At 44.3% G+C, this 16,628-nt stretch overlaps 2 protein-coding genes across 7 annotated transcripts in view; one reads left to right on the forward strand and one right to left on the reverse strand.

Moving 5' to 3' along the window:
• Window positions 1-222: 222 nt before the first annotated feature.
• On the reverse strand, window positions 223-7,380 carry Ca14 (carbonic anhydrase 14). 6 transcript variants are annotated; one of them, XM_074048205.1, is made up of 12 exons: window positions 6,660-7,380; window positions 4,497-4,517; window positions 3,808-3,862; window positions 3,388-3,567; window positions 2,855-2,997; window positions 2,537-2,632; window positions 2,286-2,352; window positions 1,964-2,121; window positions 1,749-1,869; window positions 1,497-1,517; window positions 1,283-1,367; window positions 223-757 (listed from the first exon to the last, which is right to left on the reverse strand). In XM_074048205.1, exons 1-12 carry the CDS (start codon window positions 6,663-6,665, stop codon window positions 658-660), a joined length of 1,053 nt encoding a protein of 350 aa, XP_073904306.1. In that variant the 5' UTR covers window positions 6,666-7,380; the 3' UTR covers window positions 223-657. The 6 variants fall into 6 exon arrangements, with proteins under 6 accessions (XP_073904306.1, XP_073904308.1, XP_073904307.1 ...); XM_074048207.1 differs by having other exon boundaries at window positions 223-752; window positions 6,660-7,378; XM_074048206.1 differs by having other exon boundaries at window positions 223-724; window positions 6,660-7,369.
• The window catches only part of Anp32e (acidic nuclear phosphoprotein 32 family member E), a 32,948-nt gene continuing 20,678 nt past the window's right edge, over window positions 4,359-16,628 (forward strand). The window contains exon 1 of the mRNA XM_074048208.1: window positions 4,359-4,441. The gene's annotated coding sequence lies outside the window, so the exon portion shown is untranslated. The remainder of the gene's footprint in view (window positions 4,442-16,628) is intronic.

Genomic DNA, 16,628 nt, shown 5'->3' on the forward strand with positions numbered 1-16,628 from the left:
CTCTAAGCATAGCTTTGGTGCAATGGCAGAAATCTGGGCTTGTGGTTTAATGTGTAGTAACTAGGTTTCATATCTTCCCAGAAGTAGATCTCTCATTCCAGGGGTTGGGATAAAAGGAATTAATCACCCAGGCTTCTTTATCCTTATCCTTTGTCCATTTCTATCACATGAAGGATTAAGGAACTGCCCCACCTTCAAGAGCCCTAAAGGATAGATTAGCAATGAGGTCAGAAATTTTAATTTCCAAATATACTGAGCAAAAAAGAAATATATAACCCCAACAGCAGCCCTTTTCCCTAAAGGAAGTTCCTGCAGTATATCTAGATGATGAGACAGTATATCTAGGGGATGCAGTATATCTAGGGGTAAGGGTTGGGGGACTTTGGGTCACTTCTACAACTTCCCTTACAACTAAACATAGCTTGCCTTCTGTGTTAGTATACATGGATCTTCTGATCTCCTCCCACATGCTCTGAGAGGCCAAAGGTTCTGTTCTTTTTCCCTCTGGGTCCTTACCTCTATGGGGTGGAAGATGTCCAAAGGGACAGGTATCTGGCTACTACTCCTAGCTGTGTTTTCTGACCAGTCCCCACACCCCATTGCAGAGGCTCCCTGATAGGTGTGAGGGGAGGACATCTGTGATATCTGAGAGGAAGTTTATGCCTCTGTGGCGGCTCGTGCTGAGGTGAAGACAACACTCTTCCGGTTTCCCAGCCTCTTCTTCCTAGAAGTATAGTTTATGGAAGTGACTTCTGTCCTAAGTGAAGAAGATTAGGTGGAACAGTAGATTGCTTTTTTTTAAAGGAAAAGAATTTGGTGTTTTAAATGTACCAGCATTCACATCCATTAGGCTATCTATGCCTTTTTTTTTCTTAGAATGTATTAGTTGTAAAAATAATTGGTTTCATTATGACAGTTTCATACAGGTATATAATGTATTTTGATCATATTTATGCCCCTATTACCCTCTCTTGTCTGCCCCACCCCCGCCACCATCCTGAGAATGCTTTTTTTTTTTTTGGTGGGTCCAGAGTTTGGACTTAGGACCTCACGCTTGCAAAGCAGGTGCTCTACCACTTGAGCCACACCTCGTCTATTTTGCTCTGGTTATTTTGGAGATGGGGGGCGGGGGGTGTCTCTCTCTAGCTATTTGCCTGGGCTGGCCTCAAACCTTGATCCTCCTGATTGCAACCTCCCAAGTAGCTAGGATTATAGGTTCCTGGCTCTGAGAATGCTTTTTACAGAAAAGAAAGTCCCACAGGAATAGAATATAGGATCTCACCGAATCTTTCGAGCAATGAGATACACCGCTAGCAGGAGGCAGAGACAGCCAACCAATATTCCCACACCTAGACTCAGCATTTCACCTGGGGAAAGATGGAAGTTGTCAGCCTAAGACTGACATAAATATTGAGCCTTTTTGCATCTTGCTGAGGATCACCTCTGCCTGCCTCCCCCTCCCCCACACCGAAAGTTTCTGAGTTGGGTTCTCTTACCTGTGGTGTACAAGGATCCCTCTGTAGGAAAAGAACACTTGGATCAGTGGGGCTTCAGTTCTATACCCAGCTGGTAACAGCATGTTTTTTTTTAAATGCCTTACAATATAACCTAGATACCTGTGACAGTGGAGGGGAGAGGGGATTCCCAGTCCAAGTAAGTACTGGAAGCCCCTTTACCTTCTCAGGGGCTCCCTAGCTCCTGCTTTTGAGCCCTTGGTTTCCCATCCTTTCTGAGCCCTGCACCATCACCTTGGGTGAAAGAAGTAAAGATGATCCGCTGATTGAGTGGCTGGGGAGCTCGGTAGTTCTGTACGAGGGGCTCAGAGGGCTCTCCTTCTGTGGAAAACAGTGTCTCCTGAAGCTTTTCCAGCTGAGGAGCAGAAGAGTGGGAGAAGTCACTTTTGGGGATGGGAAAGGGCCAGAAGTTATAATTATGTCTCTTCCTTCACCTCTCTACCACTCACCTGTTCCATTGAAATCTGGGCCTTTAGATTGAAGACTGTCCAGAGCACACTTTGATAGCAGGGGGGAGTTGTGAGTGAGCCATTGTAACGGAAGAACTGCTCCAGCTGTGGGGGAAGTAGCTCTCTCATATTGAAGGGAGGCACTGAGGTCTTCTGATCTGGGGAGAACAGACTAGGACTCATCTTCCTCTCGCTGCACTCTTGCTTACCTAGAGTTCCCTGAAGCAAAACCTAATGGCCCTAACTCATTGCCTCCTCCCAAGGCCTTTCAGGACAGTTTTAAAGTTTACCTAAGTCTAATACTTAGACTTCTAGGGCTCACCTTTATGTCTGATTTCATGCAAATGACTCAGAATGTGTTCATAAGCTGGATTCTCAGTCTCACCCATCTGGAAGGGGAGGGAGAGAAGGGAATGTGGGATCAGTTCATGTTTGGATTATATTCAGTACAGAGTAAATGCTCAAGGTTGGCTGCTGTCTACCTGCAGCAGGGGAGTGTTGGGGGGCGGGCAGCAACAGAATAGGCCTAAGAAATGCAGAAGAGAGACCTGGAAGGGGTTGGGGACCACTGACCTCAATTAGGATGCCCAGAACAGCCAGGCCCTGAGGTTTCTGGGCAGCCTCACTCAAGTTGCTGTAGGAATCAGAGTCATAATGTACAATGTGGAGCTGAGGAAAGGGAGAGGGAGCTCAGTCTTTTAATGTTTTCCCACTTCCTCCAAGGCCTTTGCCCTAGCAACCTCCACAACTCCAAGCATGCCCTAAGGCTGCCCCCCCCCCCCAGAGCTTGTTCTCATCCTTCTGTATGGCTTTTTGCAGTGTCCAGATTCTTTTCCCAGGACCGACCATCCCTGTGTTGTTTCTGTGTCCGAGCTCTTTGTTCTCTGGTACCTCTGCCGCTGTGGCTTCACTGTTGATCTGGTGTTCCGATCCCACTGGGGTTCCTTTCTGACCCCAGTGCAGGTGGAGCTGGGCAGCTACATATTTTCGGGGTAGTCCACCCAGATACAGGGTAGGGGGTAGAGAGAGTTGCACTACGAGGAAAAGAGCAAGCCAGGATTGGTGGAGGAATGTGGGCTACTCCCACCCATAGTTGCCACCACTTCTTGGGAGACTTAACCCTTCTCTTCCATCTTCTTCCCCCCAGTATTACTCAGCTCCTCCCACAGGCCAATGCTTTTCTACCATAGATTTCCCTCTTTTCAGTGATGATCAAGTCAATGTTAGGACACTACCTACCCACTGAGCTGGGTCATAGACATTGGATTCCCACCTTGGCTACAGAAGCCTGATCCCTATCCTCAGATCTCCAAATTCATGGATAGAACTTTCTGAGAATTCACAAGTTTTGAGAGTGTTTCTTTCCCCTGAATCCTCTAAGATTTGAACTGGACTCTGCAACTCTGTGGAGCCTAGGCTTTTACCTGTGTGGCCATTATTGTGCAGGTCCAAAGGCTCAGTACCAGGCTGATCATATCCATAGGGTTGCAGAGCAGGTAATTCAGGGTCAAATGTCACACTGTCTGTCTGGATATCGATGGGGGACTGGGCATTGCTTCCACACTCAGGGTAAGAGGCTGGCCAATGGTCCTGACCATGTGGGCCTGGTGGGGGTTACCATGGATATTTGTCCTGCCCTCCAACTCCGGCCACCCTTCAACACCCCCCACCAAGTTCTCCATCTGTGTGGAGGTAAAAATGCACTTCCCTTCACCCAGCTGGGTAGGGCTGGGTAAAGTAAGAGTCTCTGCTGGAATTCATGCTGCAGTTCCCCTTGCCTACCTAGAGGTAGGGATGATTCCCCAACACCAGGATAATGGGGGAGTTGTGGCTCTTTTACTTACCTATAGTTTGAGGGCAAGGAAGTTGAATGAGGGGAAGAGAAGATGGATAGAAAGCCTGAATGCCCAGAGAGGTAGGATTAGAGAGTAGGAGTAATAAAATGAGGGGAAATAAATGATCCTAGAGAAATGGGGGAATAAATGACCCCCCAATGACCCATCAAGTGGTCTTGGGATTTAGATATTCTGACTTTATATCATTCACTTCTTGCTCTCACACCAGACCTTTGACTCTTGAGTTTGGTTAGGTTAGTATATCAAAGGGATTGAGTTCCACCTTCTCCAGTCACAATCTATTCTGCCAATGTCTTCCTCACCCTTTGCAGTAAGCTTAGTCCAATTTCAGAGGCAGGTTGGCGGCAGGACTGATGAGGATAGAGAGCCAGGAGAATGACAGCTAAGCTCAGGGTTCCTCTCCCCAGCCAGTTTTCTTTCCACTCCAACTCCCTCACTCCCACACTGATTTACTGAGGACTCAACAGACTTTTATGCTGAATCAGGAGGTGTGGGATTTAATGATTAAAACAGGGTCTAGGAGCCATATATGCAAAACCCAGGGCACAGTGAGATGGAAGAGAGGGCTAGCGTGTGACACTAAAGGAAACCTCCCCTCCCACAGGACAAGTCTTCCTGCCAGGTGAGGAGGTCTCATGGTGAAAAGGGAGTCAGTAGACCTGGAGTTCTGCTCTCACCTTCATATGTCCAGTGGTGACCTGCAAGGCAGAGTGATCTGGGTTACAACCAGTGCAGCCTGGAGCAGGGGCCTGGCCTCCTCTCTCCTCTCCCTCTGGTGCCCCTCCTTCTCTGCTTTCTCCTCCTTCCATTCCAGCACTTCTCAAAGGAAGCCCTGAAACTGGACACCTTGGTGGAAAGGCAGGGGGGCCGCTGTTTAAATTCACTAGCCAGGCTGTGCTTGTGCTTGCTGAGTAAAGAGGGAGGAAGAATGAAAAGAGATAATGCTGGGAGACTAAAATTAACCTGGATCCAAATGTGCCGTAAGGCCCAACCCTAACTTTTCTCCAGCCTGGGCCGAGTCAATCTAACACTTAGAAGATTGGGGTGGGGTGGGTGAGGGTGTGGGCAGAGGGTTTGGAAGATACAGACCAGAAAGAGGGGGAAGAAAGGGAGTTCAGTGTGTGTGTGTGTGTGTGTGTGTGTGTGTGTGTGTGTGAAGTTGCTACCGAGGAAAGAAGGAAGACTTATTCCTTTACCTTGAAGCATTGCATGAATGAGGGCACTGAGCTGTAAATTACATTCTTCCTTTTTAATCCCACTAACTCTAGAGGAAAGTCCCCACCACCAGGATCCCTTGCTCCCCACATTTCCAGATGGCTCAGGAAGGGCGGGAGTCAGGGCAGGGTCTACTCTATGTTGAGAGTGGTGGGTGGGCACAGGCAGCCAGGCTGGCAGGGACAGATGAAAGTGAAGCATTGTGTGTAGAAAAGAGAGCTGCCAACTGGGTCATATGCTAGGTTCTCGTGCAGTCCTGTCTCTTGCTGAAAGGCTGGGGGTCTGCAGGTCTAGCCCCCTACCCAGGGCCAAACTGCTTTGAGAAGAAAGGGAGATTTTAATTGCAGTATTTAAACTGCCAGCTGAGGAAATGGAGAGGGAACTCAGTCATTTAATGTTTTCCCACTTCCTCCAAGGCCTTTGCCCTAGCAACCTCCACAACTCCAAGCATGCCCTAAGGCTGTCCCCCCAGAACTTGTCCTCATCCCTCTGGATGACTTTTCCCAGTGTCCAGATTGTTTCTTTTCCCAGAACAACCTCTGGAGAAAAATTCTAAATTCTTTTCCCTATCTCTCTACCACTCCCCTAGATTTCTCAGACTTTTAAGATGTCTTGGATCTCATCTTTGGTCCATTCCAAAGGCCCGTTCCCTAACTCAGATAACTGAAAAACAGCCCAAGGAAGGCTCTCATTTACCAGCTTTGTGGGATATCCCAACAACTAGAATTTCCTGGTTCTATGAAGGTGCCCTTCCCCTCTCATCAAATCCCCCACACTGATTCTACATCTCTTCGTTCTTTCCCTGTTTTATTTTCTCCTCACATGAAATTTGTGACTCTTCATTTGGTTCCCTTTGCCCCTCCATCGTCTTAGTTCTGCTCTCTAGACACTCTCATCTTCCAACAAACCTTAATTGCTCACCTACTATGTGCTGGGTACTGCACTAGGCATAGGAAACAAAAATGAGGTACAGGAGTCCCTTGGGACACTCCTGGAACACCTTGGCCTGTTCTCCCAAGAGTTTCTCCTTATTGCCTAGGAGCTCCTCAAAGTCCTTTGTAAACTATAAAAGGCCAAACAAATGGCAAATATTATTGCCATTACTTCTAGGGAAACTGCAAATTAGTCAGTTGTTCCATAGAATCAAGAGGGGACCTTGGTCTGCTGGCTGGCAATGAGGTGATCAGATGATCAGTTTGTGATCAGGGTCTGAGGTGGACAGGCCATGTAGGGTATGCTCTCCCCTCCCCCACCCCTGAATTCTTTGTCTTCCTAATCAGCAGAGTTCATAAATAAAGAAAGCCGGGAGGGCTGCTTGGAACTAGGTGGTGGGGAAAGAGGAGCTATGCAGAGAGTCTGTAGCCTGCAAACACATAAAGAAATTCCTGCACATGTGTGTGTGCACGCCCTGCCCCGGGCTAGTTCTCCCCAATCCCCCATAAGGTAAAGGAGAAAGGTAAAGGAGAAAGAAGGGGGATAGTCTCTTTCATACTTCTTTCTCCCTCACCTATGAGCTTATTATTACAGCCCCTAGGCTTCCTTTCACACTCCTCCTCCCCCCACTAAGCACACACAGCATGTGGACATTAGCCCAGACTCACACATAGACATCCAGTTGTACCTACCCCCATCTGCAGCCAGGATCCAAGTCACCTCTAACAGGAGGGTGAAGAACAACATGGTATCCCCAGGATAGGGCACAGGGGACCAGGAATTTGGGGACTAGAGAACTAAAGAAGGGAAGGCAGAGGAAGAAAGGGAGAGAGGGAAGGGAGTGGGGAGAGACAGAGAAGTTTCTGGTGTTGAATAGATTTATCTCTTTTCTCTTGCTGTCTCTGTGTCTCTGCGGCCTTGATTATCCATAGGGTACCACGGATTTTTCTGGGTCCCAGGATTAATCTCTTGCTGCCTTTCTCAGTGCCCTTCTCTTTATCTGCCTCTGCAGTCTCCTCTCCACTTGCTGGCCAGCGACTTCACAATTGCCTCCCGCTTTTAAGGTGGCTCTGGACGGGTGTACGTGGGGAGGGGGGGGTGTCTGGGCTGCTGGCAGGCAGTTCCTTAAATAGCCGATTAGGCATGCAGGATGGCCCCGTGCAGGAGCCCTGGCCCTGGCTCAGGAGCCCAGCTGGGGTGAGCTCTTCCTTCCTCTGCTATTCAACAAGCGCTCAGATGGGTGTCCCTGGAGCAGGCAGGGGCGAGGAAGGGAGGCTTTGGGGCCCAATCCAGACCCCTCAAAAGGACACTATGTTCTCATTTCTATCCTGGGAGTTATAGGGCAGCTGGTGGGGGGACCTGTTTCCACACCCCTGCAGAACCTGAGTTGCCCTGGAGTAGAAAATGTCCAGAGTTCGGAGACTGGACACAGACAGAAGGAGCTGGGGACTTGGGGTGCAGTTGGTGGGGGGCGGGGGCGGTGGGAAGTCAAATCTCAAACCTAGGTTGTGGAGAATAAGAGAATTGAAGCAAGAACTTGTCCTGAGCACTTTCTCCTGTGCCTGTCACCACCCCCTTCCCACGGTAAGGCCTGAGTCCACGTGCCTGTGTGGCCTGGGGGGGATGGTGGTTTTGTTTGCTGTATAAAGCCCATTTGTGTGCCCAGTGGGGGAGGGGCTATGGCAGCACCATGGAGAGACAGCGGCTCTAACTGCCAGACCCAACCACCTCCCTCCCTAGAGAGCCCAGATCTAGGGCGGCTTTTGTCACTGAAGAGGACACTGACCCCTAGTCGAGAGGCCCAAGCAGGAGGATAGATGGGAAGACTGTAGAAACAGTCACTACCATCATCAGAAAAAGACAGACTCCAGAGAAAGAGGGGAGGGACTAGAGAGAGACCATGTGATCCAGATGGAAGAGGGGCTTAGGGTCTTCCCTTCTGCTCAACAAAGGGTGGAGGCAGGACCAGTGGGACTGGGTGAAACCTGCCACCATGGAGCTGGGCCAGTGGAACATGGAGTCTGAGCATCTGTCTCAGGAATGTGGGCTGCTGTGCACTCTCCCACGGGACTGGAAATCCCGATTGGAATGTACATCCTAAATCCCTCATTAGAGAATGTGAAAACCACAGATAATTTCAAGCTGGACATTGAAAACATTTTCTCCTCCATCTTCTTTAACTGGAGTCACCAGCCGGGAGGATGAACTCATTTGAGCTTCCTCTGCCCTCCTTGCACCTACCTGGTAGAAATAAATAGCCAAAACAAAGGGAGCAGCAGCTAAATAAGGGAGCAGGATAAAAGCCAAATGAACAGAATAATGCATGTGCTGGATCATCAGCTCCTGCAGAGACAGGAGCCTGCTGAGCCTTTCTGTCCCCTGTGATTGATCTGCAAAGCAAAGCCATTTTGCAGATGTCACTTCCTTTTTTATTCTCTTATCACCCTCCAGATCACTTTCCCCTACAGGAAAGTTTTCTGTTTTGAGATTCCCCCAGAGTTCCATCCATCCCACCTATGAAGAATAAAAGGCAGATACCACAAACTAGACTTCTTTGGAATCAAGGAGGTTCACACAGATGGGGAAGAAAAAAAAAAAAAAAAAGTAAGCAGAGACATCTTTCATATGGTAGGGAAGGAGTTTGGACAGAATGACCTCTGCCAGGACACAATTCCCCTAGAGAGTGGGGCTGAGATTCAGCCTCCCAAGGCAGGTAGTGTGCCTTGCAAGGCGCCACCTCCTGGCTCATCTCTAAATTTAAATTTTTTAATTTAAAATGTTTTGTGTCTGATTCCTTCTGGGAAGTATTTACTGATGGTGGGCTTGGGGATTTTGCCCACACAATTGAACATGGCTTCACAATGATGTCTTAGCCTCAAATTCATACTTCCAGCTTCTGAGTGAGTAGACCCTCCAGGTGCTCGTGCTCCCAAACAGACAAAGGCACTGATTTCTAGAAGAGAGGGAAAATGAGATCAGAAATTTGACTTTATTTCGATCCTTGGCTTTATTGTGAATACTTCAATTGTTGCTTTCTAGCTGTGCTGATTTGGAGAAAGTGCAAAAGTGTCCTAATATGTTAATAAGTAAAAAAGTGACCCTGCCTCTCATCTCTCCCTCTCTTAGTTTCTCCTCAAACTCTGGCATCTTTGTTTCAGTTTTGCCTTTCTCCCTCTCAAGCCCTTTTCTCACTTGGAGGTGATGGAATTTCTACTAAAGCCAAGACATTCCACTATCTTCTAGCGCCATCTCCTGTCCTTGCAAACGCAGTGAAATGAAGAGACAAGTATTAAAGTTTGGTGGGTGACTTTTTTGTTTGCTTTTCTTAAAAGGTTTTAACCTAGATATTTAAACTCACTAGTTTAAAACATTACAGGAACCTATTAAATACTCTGAGTTTGTGTGGTGGGATTTATGGGAGTTCAACAAAAGAGGGAGGCAAATTAAAACAAAAAAAAATGGTTACAGAGGAATTTATTCAAACAGTACAGGTGGTAACTAATTGCTGAGAAGAAAATATCAGTGAGGAGACAGAATTAGATTTTCTGAAAAGCTAATAACACTGTGCCATGAGGTAGATGTAGACTCAGAGACTTTCTTTTGTTTTTTTGTGATACTAGGGTTTGAACTGAGGGCCTCATGCTTGCTAGGCAGGTGTTCTACTTAAACCACTCCACCAGCCCAATCCAGAGAAATTCTAATTTGACAGGTAATCACATTTAGTATTACAGGCTTGTCTTGTAACATATTAGTATTGAAGTCCCTTAAACAAATACAGGCGTGTTCAAGAATTAAAGTCAGCTGGCAGAGTGGCTCAAGTGGTAGAGTATCTGTCTAGCAAGTATAAGGCCTGGAGTTCAAACCCCAGTACAGCCAAAAAAAAAAAATCAGAAATAAAATTAAAAAAAAAAAAGAATTAAAGTCAAAGTAATTGGAGGGAGTGAGGGGAAATAGGCTGGTCATAATTCTTGGGATCATTTTTTTCACTTTTTCCAGTTCACATGGCACAGTAAATGCAGTATGAGAATCTTGTAGAAAGAGGACTGTAAAAGTTTGTGGTCTGAAATATTTTGACTTGTTTAATTAAGAAGGAGTAGCTCTGTGTCATGCATCAATCTCATTCATGCATAGAACACTTCCTGGTGCATAAATATTTGTTGATTAAATGAATGAATTTAGTCATCAGAACAGTTATTTATTTCTTTCTGTCTCTGGTATTTCACAGAATTTTAGACTAGAAGGGCACTCAGGCATCATTCCAAACTCTTTGTTATGCCTGTAGAGAATAATTTTGAGGGACTTAGGGAATCACCTGTGGTTGGTCAGATAGATGTGGCCGATCAGATAAACCAGAACAAGGACACAGGCACCAGTGAGCTTTCCCCTATATCACTGGTTCTCAAACTTTTGTGCAGATCAGAATCACCTGGAAAGCTTGTTAGACACCAAGCTTCTGGCTCTCATTCTCACAGTTCCTGATTATGCAGATGTGGGGTATGTACAGGGATTTGCATTTCTAACAGGCACCCAGGCAATGCTGATGCTGTTGGTCTCCTGGACCACATCTGTGAACCTCTGCCCCATGGCAACTGGACAAGCAGAGGTAGTGAGGTTGTCATTCTCTGTAGGGATTTCAGCCATCAGCAATCACTCCTTGCAATCATTGTTTTCTCTGAGGGTAGCAACAATTTCCTCACTAGTTTACAAAAATATATTAAGTACTTCTAGGTGCTGGGTATTATGTCATTACCTGTAAGTACAAAAACAAATAATACATAATCCCTGTCCTCAAGAACCACGAAACTGCTGAGTGTCGATGATGGCTCATGCTTGCAATCCTAGCTACTCAGGAGGCAGAGATCAGGAGGATCTTGGTTCGAAGTAGCTCCAGCCAAATAGTTCAGGAGACCCTATCTTGAAAAAACCCTTCACAAAAATAGGGCTGGTGGAATGGCTCAAGCAGTAGGAGCATGTGAAGTCCTGAGTTCAAATCCCAGTGCTGCCAAAGAAAAGAAGAGAAAACCACAAAAATCTCTCAGGGATGTAGATACTTTATTCAAACTACTAGAGTGGTGAGAAGTTCTAAACAGTGGCGGAGCAAAGCTCCAAGGTGTGGTGGGGACGCCAAGGTAGAGGTGGGGAATGATTAGCACTGAGACTATTTTTCCTATCAGCAGTCTTTTGGCAGGATGGCAACATAACCATGGGAGTTTAACCAGGTTTTATACATATACATACATACATACATATACATATATATATATATATTTTTTTTATGAGACTGGGGTTTGAATTCAGGGCTTCATGCTTGCAAGGTGGGCCCTCTACTGCCTGAATCTCATCCCAGTCCATTTTGCTCTGGTTATTATTTTGGAGATGGGGGTCTTGAGAACTTTCTGCCCAGGCTGGCCTGGAACTGAGATCCTCCCGATCTCAGCTTCCCAAGTAGTTAGGATTACAGGGGTGAGCCCTTGGCACCTGGCTAATAGTTTTTAAATTAAAGTTAATTTCTAAGGCAACATCTGCAAAAGTGAAATGAGCCTCATTTTTCTACCAACCAACCTGCTTATTATTTTATGCATCTACAACTTTGATAAGTAGCACTATCATAGGTTGCTTATACATGTTCACACATTTGGAAAGAATTGATCTTTTTGCTGCGTTTTTTTTGACACAGGGTCTTGCTATGTGAGGCTAGCCTTGAACGCTCATCCTCAGTCTCCTGAGTGCTGGGATTACAGGCATGTAACACAATATTTACCTTTTTTTTTTTTTTGATGGTGCTGGGATCAAAGCCAGGACCTTGCAAATGGGGAGCAAGTGGTCTCCTACTTGAGCTGCATCCTCAGCCGCATTTACTCCTTTTAAAAAAAATAAATAAAAAGAGGGCTGGCAGAGTGTCTCAAGCAGTAAAGTACCTAGCAAATGTGAAGCCCTGACTTCAAACCCCAGGGCTGCCAAAATAAATACAGAAAATAATCACTTGGAATTGGCTCCAGCATGGTAGAGAACATCAGCTCTTAGCAATGACTTGTTAGCTTTTCATTTCTATTTTCAATTATAAAATGTGATTTTAATACTTAATGAACAATTTAATAGTTGGTTTTGATTATTTTAAATTTGCAAGTAATACCTAATTAGGAAAGATAGAATATGCAAAGAATTGAAAGAGGCTGGGCAAAAATCAACAAAGGAAAAATCAAAACAAAACCCCAAAACAAAAACAAAAACAAGCATAAACAAAAATTGAAAAGAAATAAAAATGACATGTCAAAATTATCCAGTTTACCTATAATAACTGGTATTCTGATATCTTATGAAACTTCTTTTCTATGAAGCTATATAGGGATGCATATATTCTTCTTTTGTCTTTGGTTGATACTGGAGTTTGAACTCAGGCTTCACACTTGCTAGGCAGGTGGTCTACCACTTCAGCCACATCTCCAGCCTTTTTACAGTTAGTTATTTTTTATATACGATGTGAAATTTTTGCCCTGGCTGGCCTGGATCACAATCCTTCTGTTTATATCTCCCACATAGCTTGGATGACAGGCCCAGGCCACCACATCATACTTTATTGGTTGAGACAATCTCAATAATTTTTTTTGCTCCAGCTGGCCTTGAACTTTATCCTCCCAATCTTTGCCTCCTCAGTAGCTGAGATTATGGGTATGAGCCACTACACCTGGCTACATTTTATTTTTTTATAAAAATGGGACCATACTATATATAATTTGTGAGAATTCTTCAATGTCAATAAATTTATATCTATATCATCAGTTTAATAACGCCATTGCATTGTACAGAAGTAACTTAATCTGTGGGTTTTTTTGGTGTTATGGATTGAACCCAGGGCCTTATACATGCTAAACACTATTCTACCACTGAGCTGTACCCCCAGCCCCAATCCAACGTATTTCACCAGTCCTCTGCTTCAGGACTGCGTTGTTTTCAGTTTTCATGTATGACAAACAGTACTTCAGTTAGAATCTTCTTTCTCATATATATACTCATACACTTGTCCAATTGTTTCCTAGAAGTAGAATGCAAGAGGGTGTGTACTTTTGTTATTGTTGTTTTTTTGTGGTACTGGGGCTTGAACCCAGGCCTTTACCCTGAGCCACTCCACCAGCCCTATTCTTGTGAAGGGTTTTTTGAGACAGGGTCTCACGGACTATTTGCTGGACTGGCTTTAAACCATGATCATCTTGATCTCTGCCTCCTGAGTAGGTAGGATTATAGGCATGAGCCCTTGACGCCTGGCTGGTGTGTATTTTTTCTTTTAACTTTTTACTATGAAAAATATCAAACTTTCTTTTTCAAAAAAGTCTGGTTTATGGAGGTATAATTCACAGATAGTAAAAGTCACCCTTTTTAGTATACAGTTCTATGAGTTTTGACAAATACCTATAATTGTGTAACTACTGCCATAATCAAGATAAGGTACAGTTTCATCACCACCACCCACGCCATAATTCCCGGGTTCCCTTTGTAGTCAACTTCTCTTCCCACACTCATCTTTGGTAACTACTGATCTCTTTTCTGACCCTATAATTTTGCCTTTCTCAGCATGTCTTATGTATAAAATTACATAGTATCAACTTCTTGAATCTGGCTTCTTACCTTAGTATTCATTCAGGTTGTTGCACATCAGGAATTTGCTCCTCTTTACCCCTGTGTTTTTCTTTTGTATTGATGTATCACAGTTTGTTTACATTTTTTGGCCAGACTGGGGTTTGAACTCAGGGCTTCATCTTGCAAAGCTTTACCTCCAGCCCATTTTGCTTTGGTTATTTTGGAGATGTGGGGTCTCATGAACTATTTCCCCAGGCTGGCCTTGAACTGTGATCCTCCTATCTCAGCTTCCCAAGTAGCTAGAATTACAGGTGTGGGATACCAGCGCCTGGCAGTTTAGTTTTTTAAAGCTAGTCTAATAGGTGTGTAATGGTATTTCATTTTGGTTTTAATTTAGGGTATAAACTTTGTTTCTTTTTTGGTTTTTTGAGAGAGGAGCTTGCTATGTAGCCCAGGCTGGTCTTGAATTTGCAATCTTCCTGACTCAGCCTCCTGAGTGCTGGGATTACAGGGTGCACCAGTATGCCCAGCTAGGGTATGAACTTTTTTAGGGTTTTTGCTATAATTATATTTATAATAACATACTGCCTTCTGCAAAGGTTATACTCTTCCAATAGTATGTTTACAAGTTGTCACTCTTCTTTCTTCTTCTTCTTCTTGTTTTTTTTCTTTTTTTAACTCAGGGCCTCATTTGCCAGGCAGGCACTCTACCACTTGAGCCATTCTGACCTTTTTTGTGATGGGTTTTTTTCAAGGTAGGGACTCCAGAACTATTTGCCCAGGCTGGCTTTGAATTGTGATCCTCCTGATCTCTGCCTCCTGCATAACTAGGATTATAGGTGTGAGCCACCAGCACCTAGCTCTTATTCTTTCTTTATGGAGATGAACAAAAGATCCTACAAATTAGTATTGCACAACTAGCAAAAATTAAGCATTTTTCTTTCCCTTCTGACTTTCAACTATCACATAGAAATAAAATTAACTGCATTATGGTCAAGTTTTTCTATAATGTATCTCATCTTTTTGTGGACATTCAGTATAAAGTAAGAAATATGTTCATCTAGGGGAAATTTGGCATAACAATAAGTAAAGTAGACATTAGTGAGGGTAACAACCTTTTTTTTTTGTAGTACTGGGGTTTAAACTCAGGGCCTATACCTTGAAACACTCCACCAGCCCTTTTCTTTTTAATGGGTTTTTTTCGAGATAGGGTCTCTCAAACTATTTGCCTGGACTAGCTTCGAACCGTGATCGTCCTGATCTCTACCTCCTGAGCAGCTAGAGTTATTTATAGGCATGAGATACCAGCCTGAGCTACTGGGTCCAAAATTATTATTGTTATTTTTTTTTTTGAGACAGGGTCACACATGAAGCCAAGGCTGGCCTTGCATTCATGCTCCTCTTGCCCCAAACCCCACACACCCTCCTAATGCTGGTATTACAGCCTTGGGCCACTGTGCTAATCCCTAATTTTTCTTTTCTTTTTTTGTTTTTATTCATTTATTCACATGTGCATACTTTGTTTGGGTCATTTCTTCCCCCTGCTCCCCCCTCCCCCCTCTCCCCCCACCCTCTAATTTTTATTTTTATCACAGTATTACATGTACGTAATGAAAAAGTCAAGTATCAACAAAAGTCATAATGAACACTATTTACCCTAATTGAATTCTTATTTCTCAATCACTGCAACAACTTTTAACTGTTTCTTTCAGTATTTTACTTTAAGTTTTCAGAAACATGTTTATCTTGCTATATTTTGATTTTTCAGCTTTAGATATTATTATTTATTAATTTTCAACTATGAAAGTGTTGGGTTGGGGAAGGTGGTCTTAACTGTTTAGAATACACCTTTTCACTTTTTCTGCCAGTTTTTATTACATCTAACTCGGCCTTAGTTATGTTTGAGTTTGTAATAACTTCATTGACTACTGTAGATCAGAGTGAGGAAGGGAATTTAGCAGGTTTTTTTGTTTTGTTTTTTGGGTTTTTTTTTGAGACTGGATCTCACTATGTAGCCCAGGTAGGCTTTGAAATGAAGTGCTCCTGCCTCAGCCTCCTGAGTGCTCAGATTACATACAGGACTGCATCACCATGCCTTGTACTTAGCTGCTTTTCATGGGGCCTTCAATCTATCTCCTGCTTTAGTCCTATCTTTTCCTTCATGCCTCAGGGTCTTTGTGGGTTCCACAATGTAAATCTGTGTCTCTTAACCTCCTGCAGGCAGTTAGGTTACAATTTTTTTCCTTTCTGCTAAGACAATTGCCTCTAGTGTATTAGGATCTCTGATGGGAACCCCAATAAAAACATTTCGTTTTTTATTTAAGGTCCCCAAATAGGTTGAAAAATAAAAAGTAAATTTGGAGATCAATATGTCACTTTTATTACTGTTAGAGGCTAGATTAGAGGATGTAGTTTCGGGGTGCTGGGGTTTGAACTCGGGGCCTCAGATTTCCTAGGCAGGTGTGCTACCACTCTGTCAGCCCAAATGAATGTTTTTCTTTTTTTTTTTTTTTTTGTGGTATTGGGGTTTGAACACCAAGCCTCATGCTTGCTAGGCACACACTCTACCACTTGGGCCATTCTGCCAGCCCTGAGGATGTAGTTTAGTATGATTGGATGGATTTATTAATTGTATCCACTCGAGTCAGACAGCCTAGACTGGGACAGACCTCTGTGTGGAGGTATAAAACAGAACATGTAGCCTGGTGCTGGTGGCTTATGCATGTAATCCTAGCTACTCAGGAGTCAGAGACTGCAGTTCGAGGCCAGCGTGGGCAAACTTGTGTGAGACATTCTCTTGAAAATATCCAACAAAAAACAGGGCTGGCAGAGTGGCTCAAATGGTAGAGCACACTTGGCTGCCTAGCAACCGTGAGGCCATGAGTTGAAACCCCAGTAACATGAAAAACAAAACAACAATAACAAAAAAACCCCAGAACATGTTCTGGTAAACAGGCTTCCCCTTCCAAGGGCCAGAAGGATGGAGTTGAGTGGAATAGTCTAGGGTCTTAGAGTAGAGGAAGAAAGTGCGAGAGGCCCAGTTACACTTTCTTACTTCATAAGAAAGAAGACATCATCCCAGCACT

This window comes from Castor canadensis, chromosome 11, assembly GCF_047511655.1.
Source record: "Castor canadensis chromosome 11, mCasCan1.hap1v2, whole genome shotgun sequence".
Taxonomy (NCBI): domain Eukaryota; kingdom Metazoa; phylum Chordata; class Mammalia; order Rodentia; family Castoridae; genus Castor; species Castor canadensis.

Bases quoted from the DNA above. Each gene is read 5' to 3' on its own strand.
- Ca14 (XM_074048205.1), bottom strand. The intron at 1,870-1,963 runs GTGAGTGGTAGA...TCTGCTCCTCAG, and splicing joins CCCAGATTTCAATGGAACAG to CTGGAAAAGCTTCAGGAGAC. The intron at 1,368-1,496 runs GTAAGAGAACCC...ATCTTTCCCCAG, and splicing joins GGGATCCTTGTACACCACAG to GTGAAATGCTGAGTCTAGGT.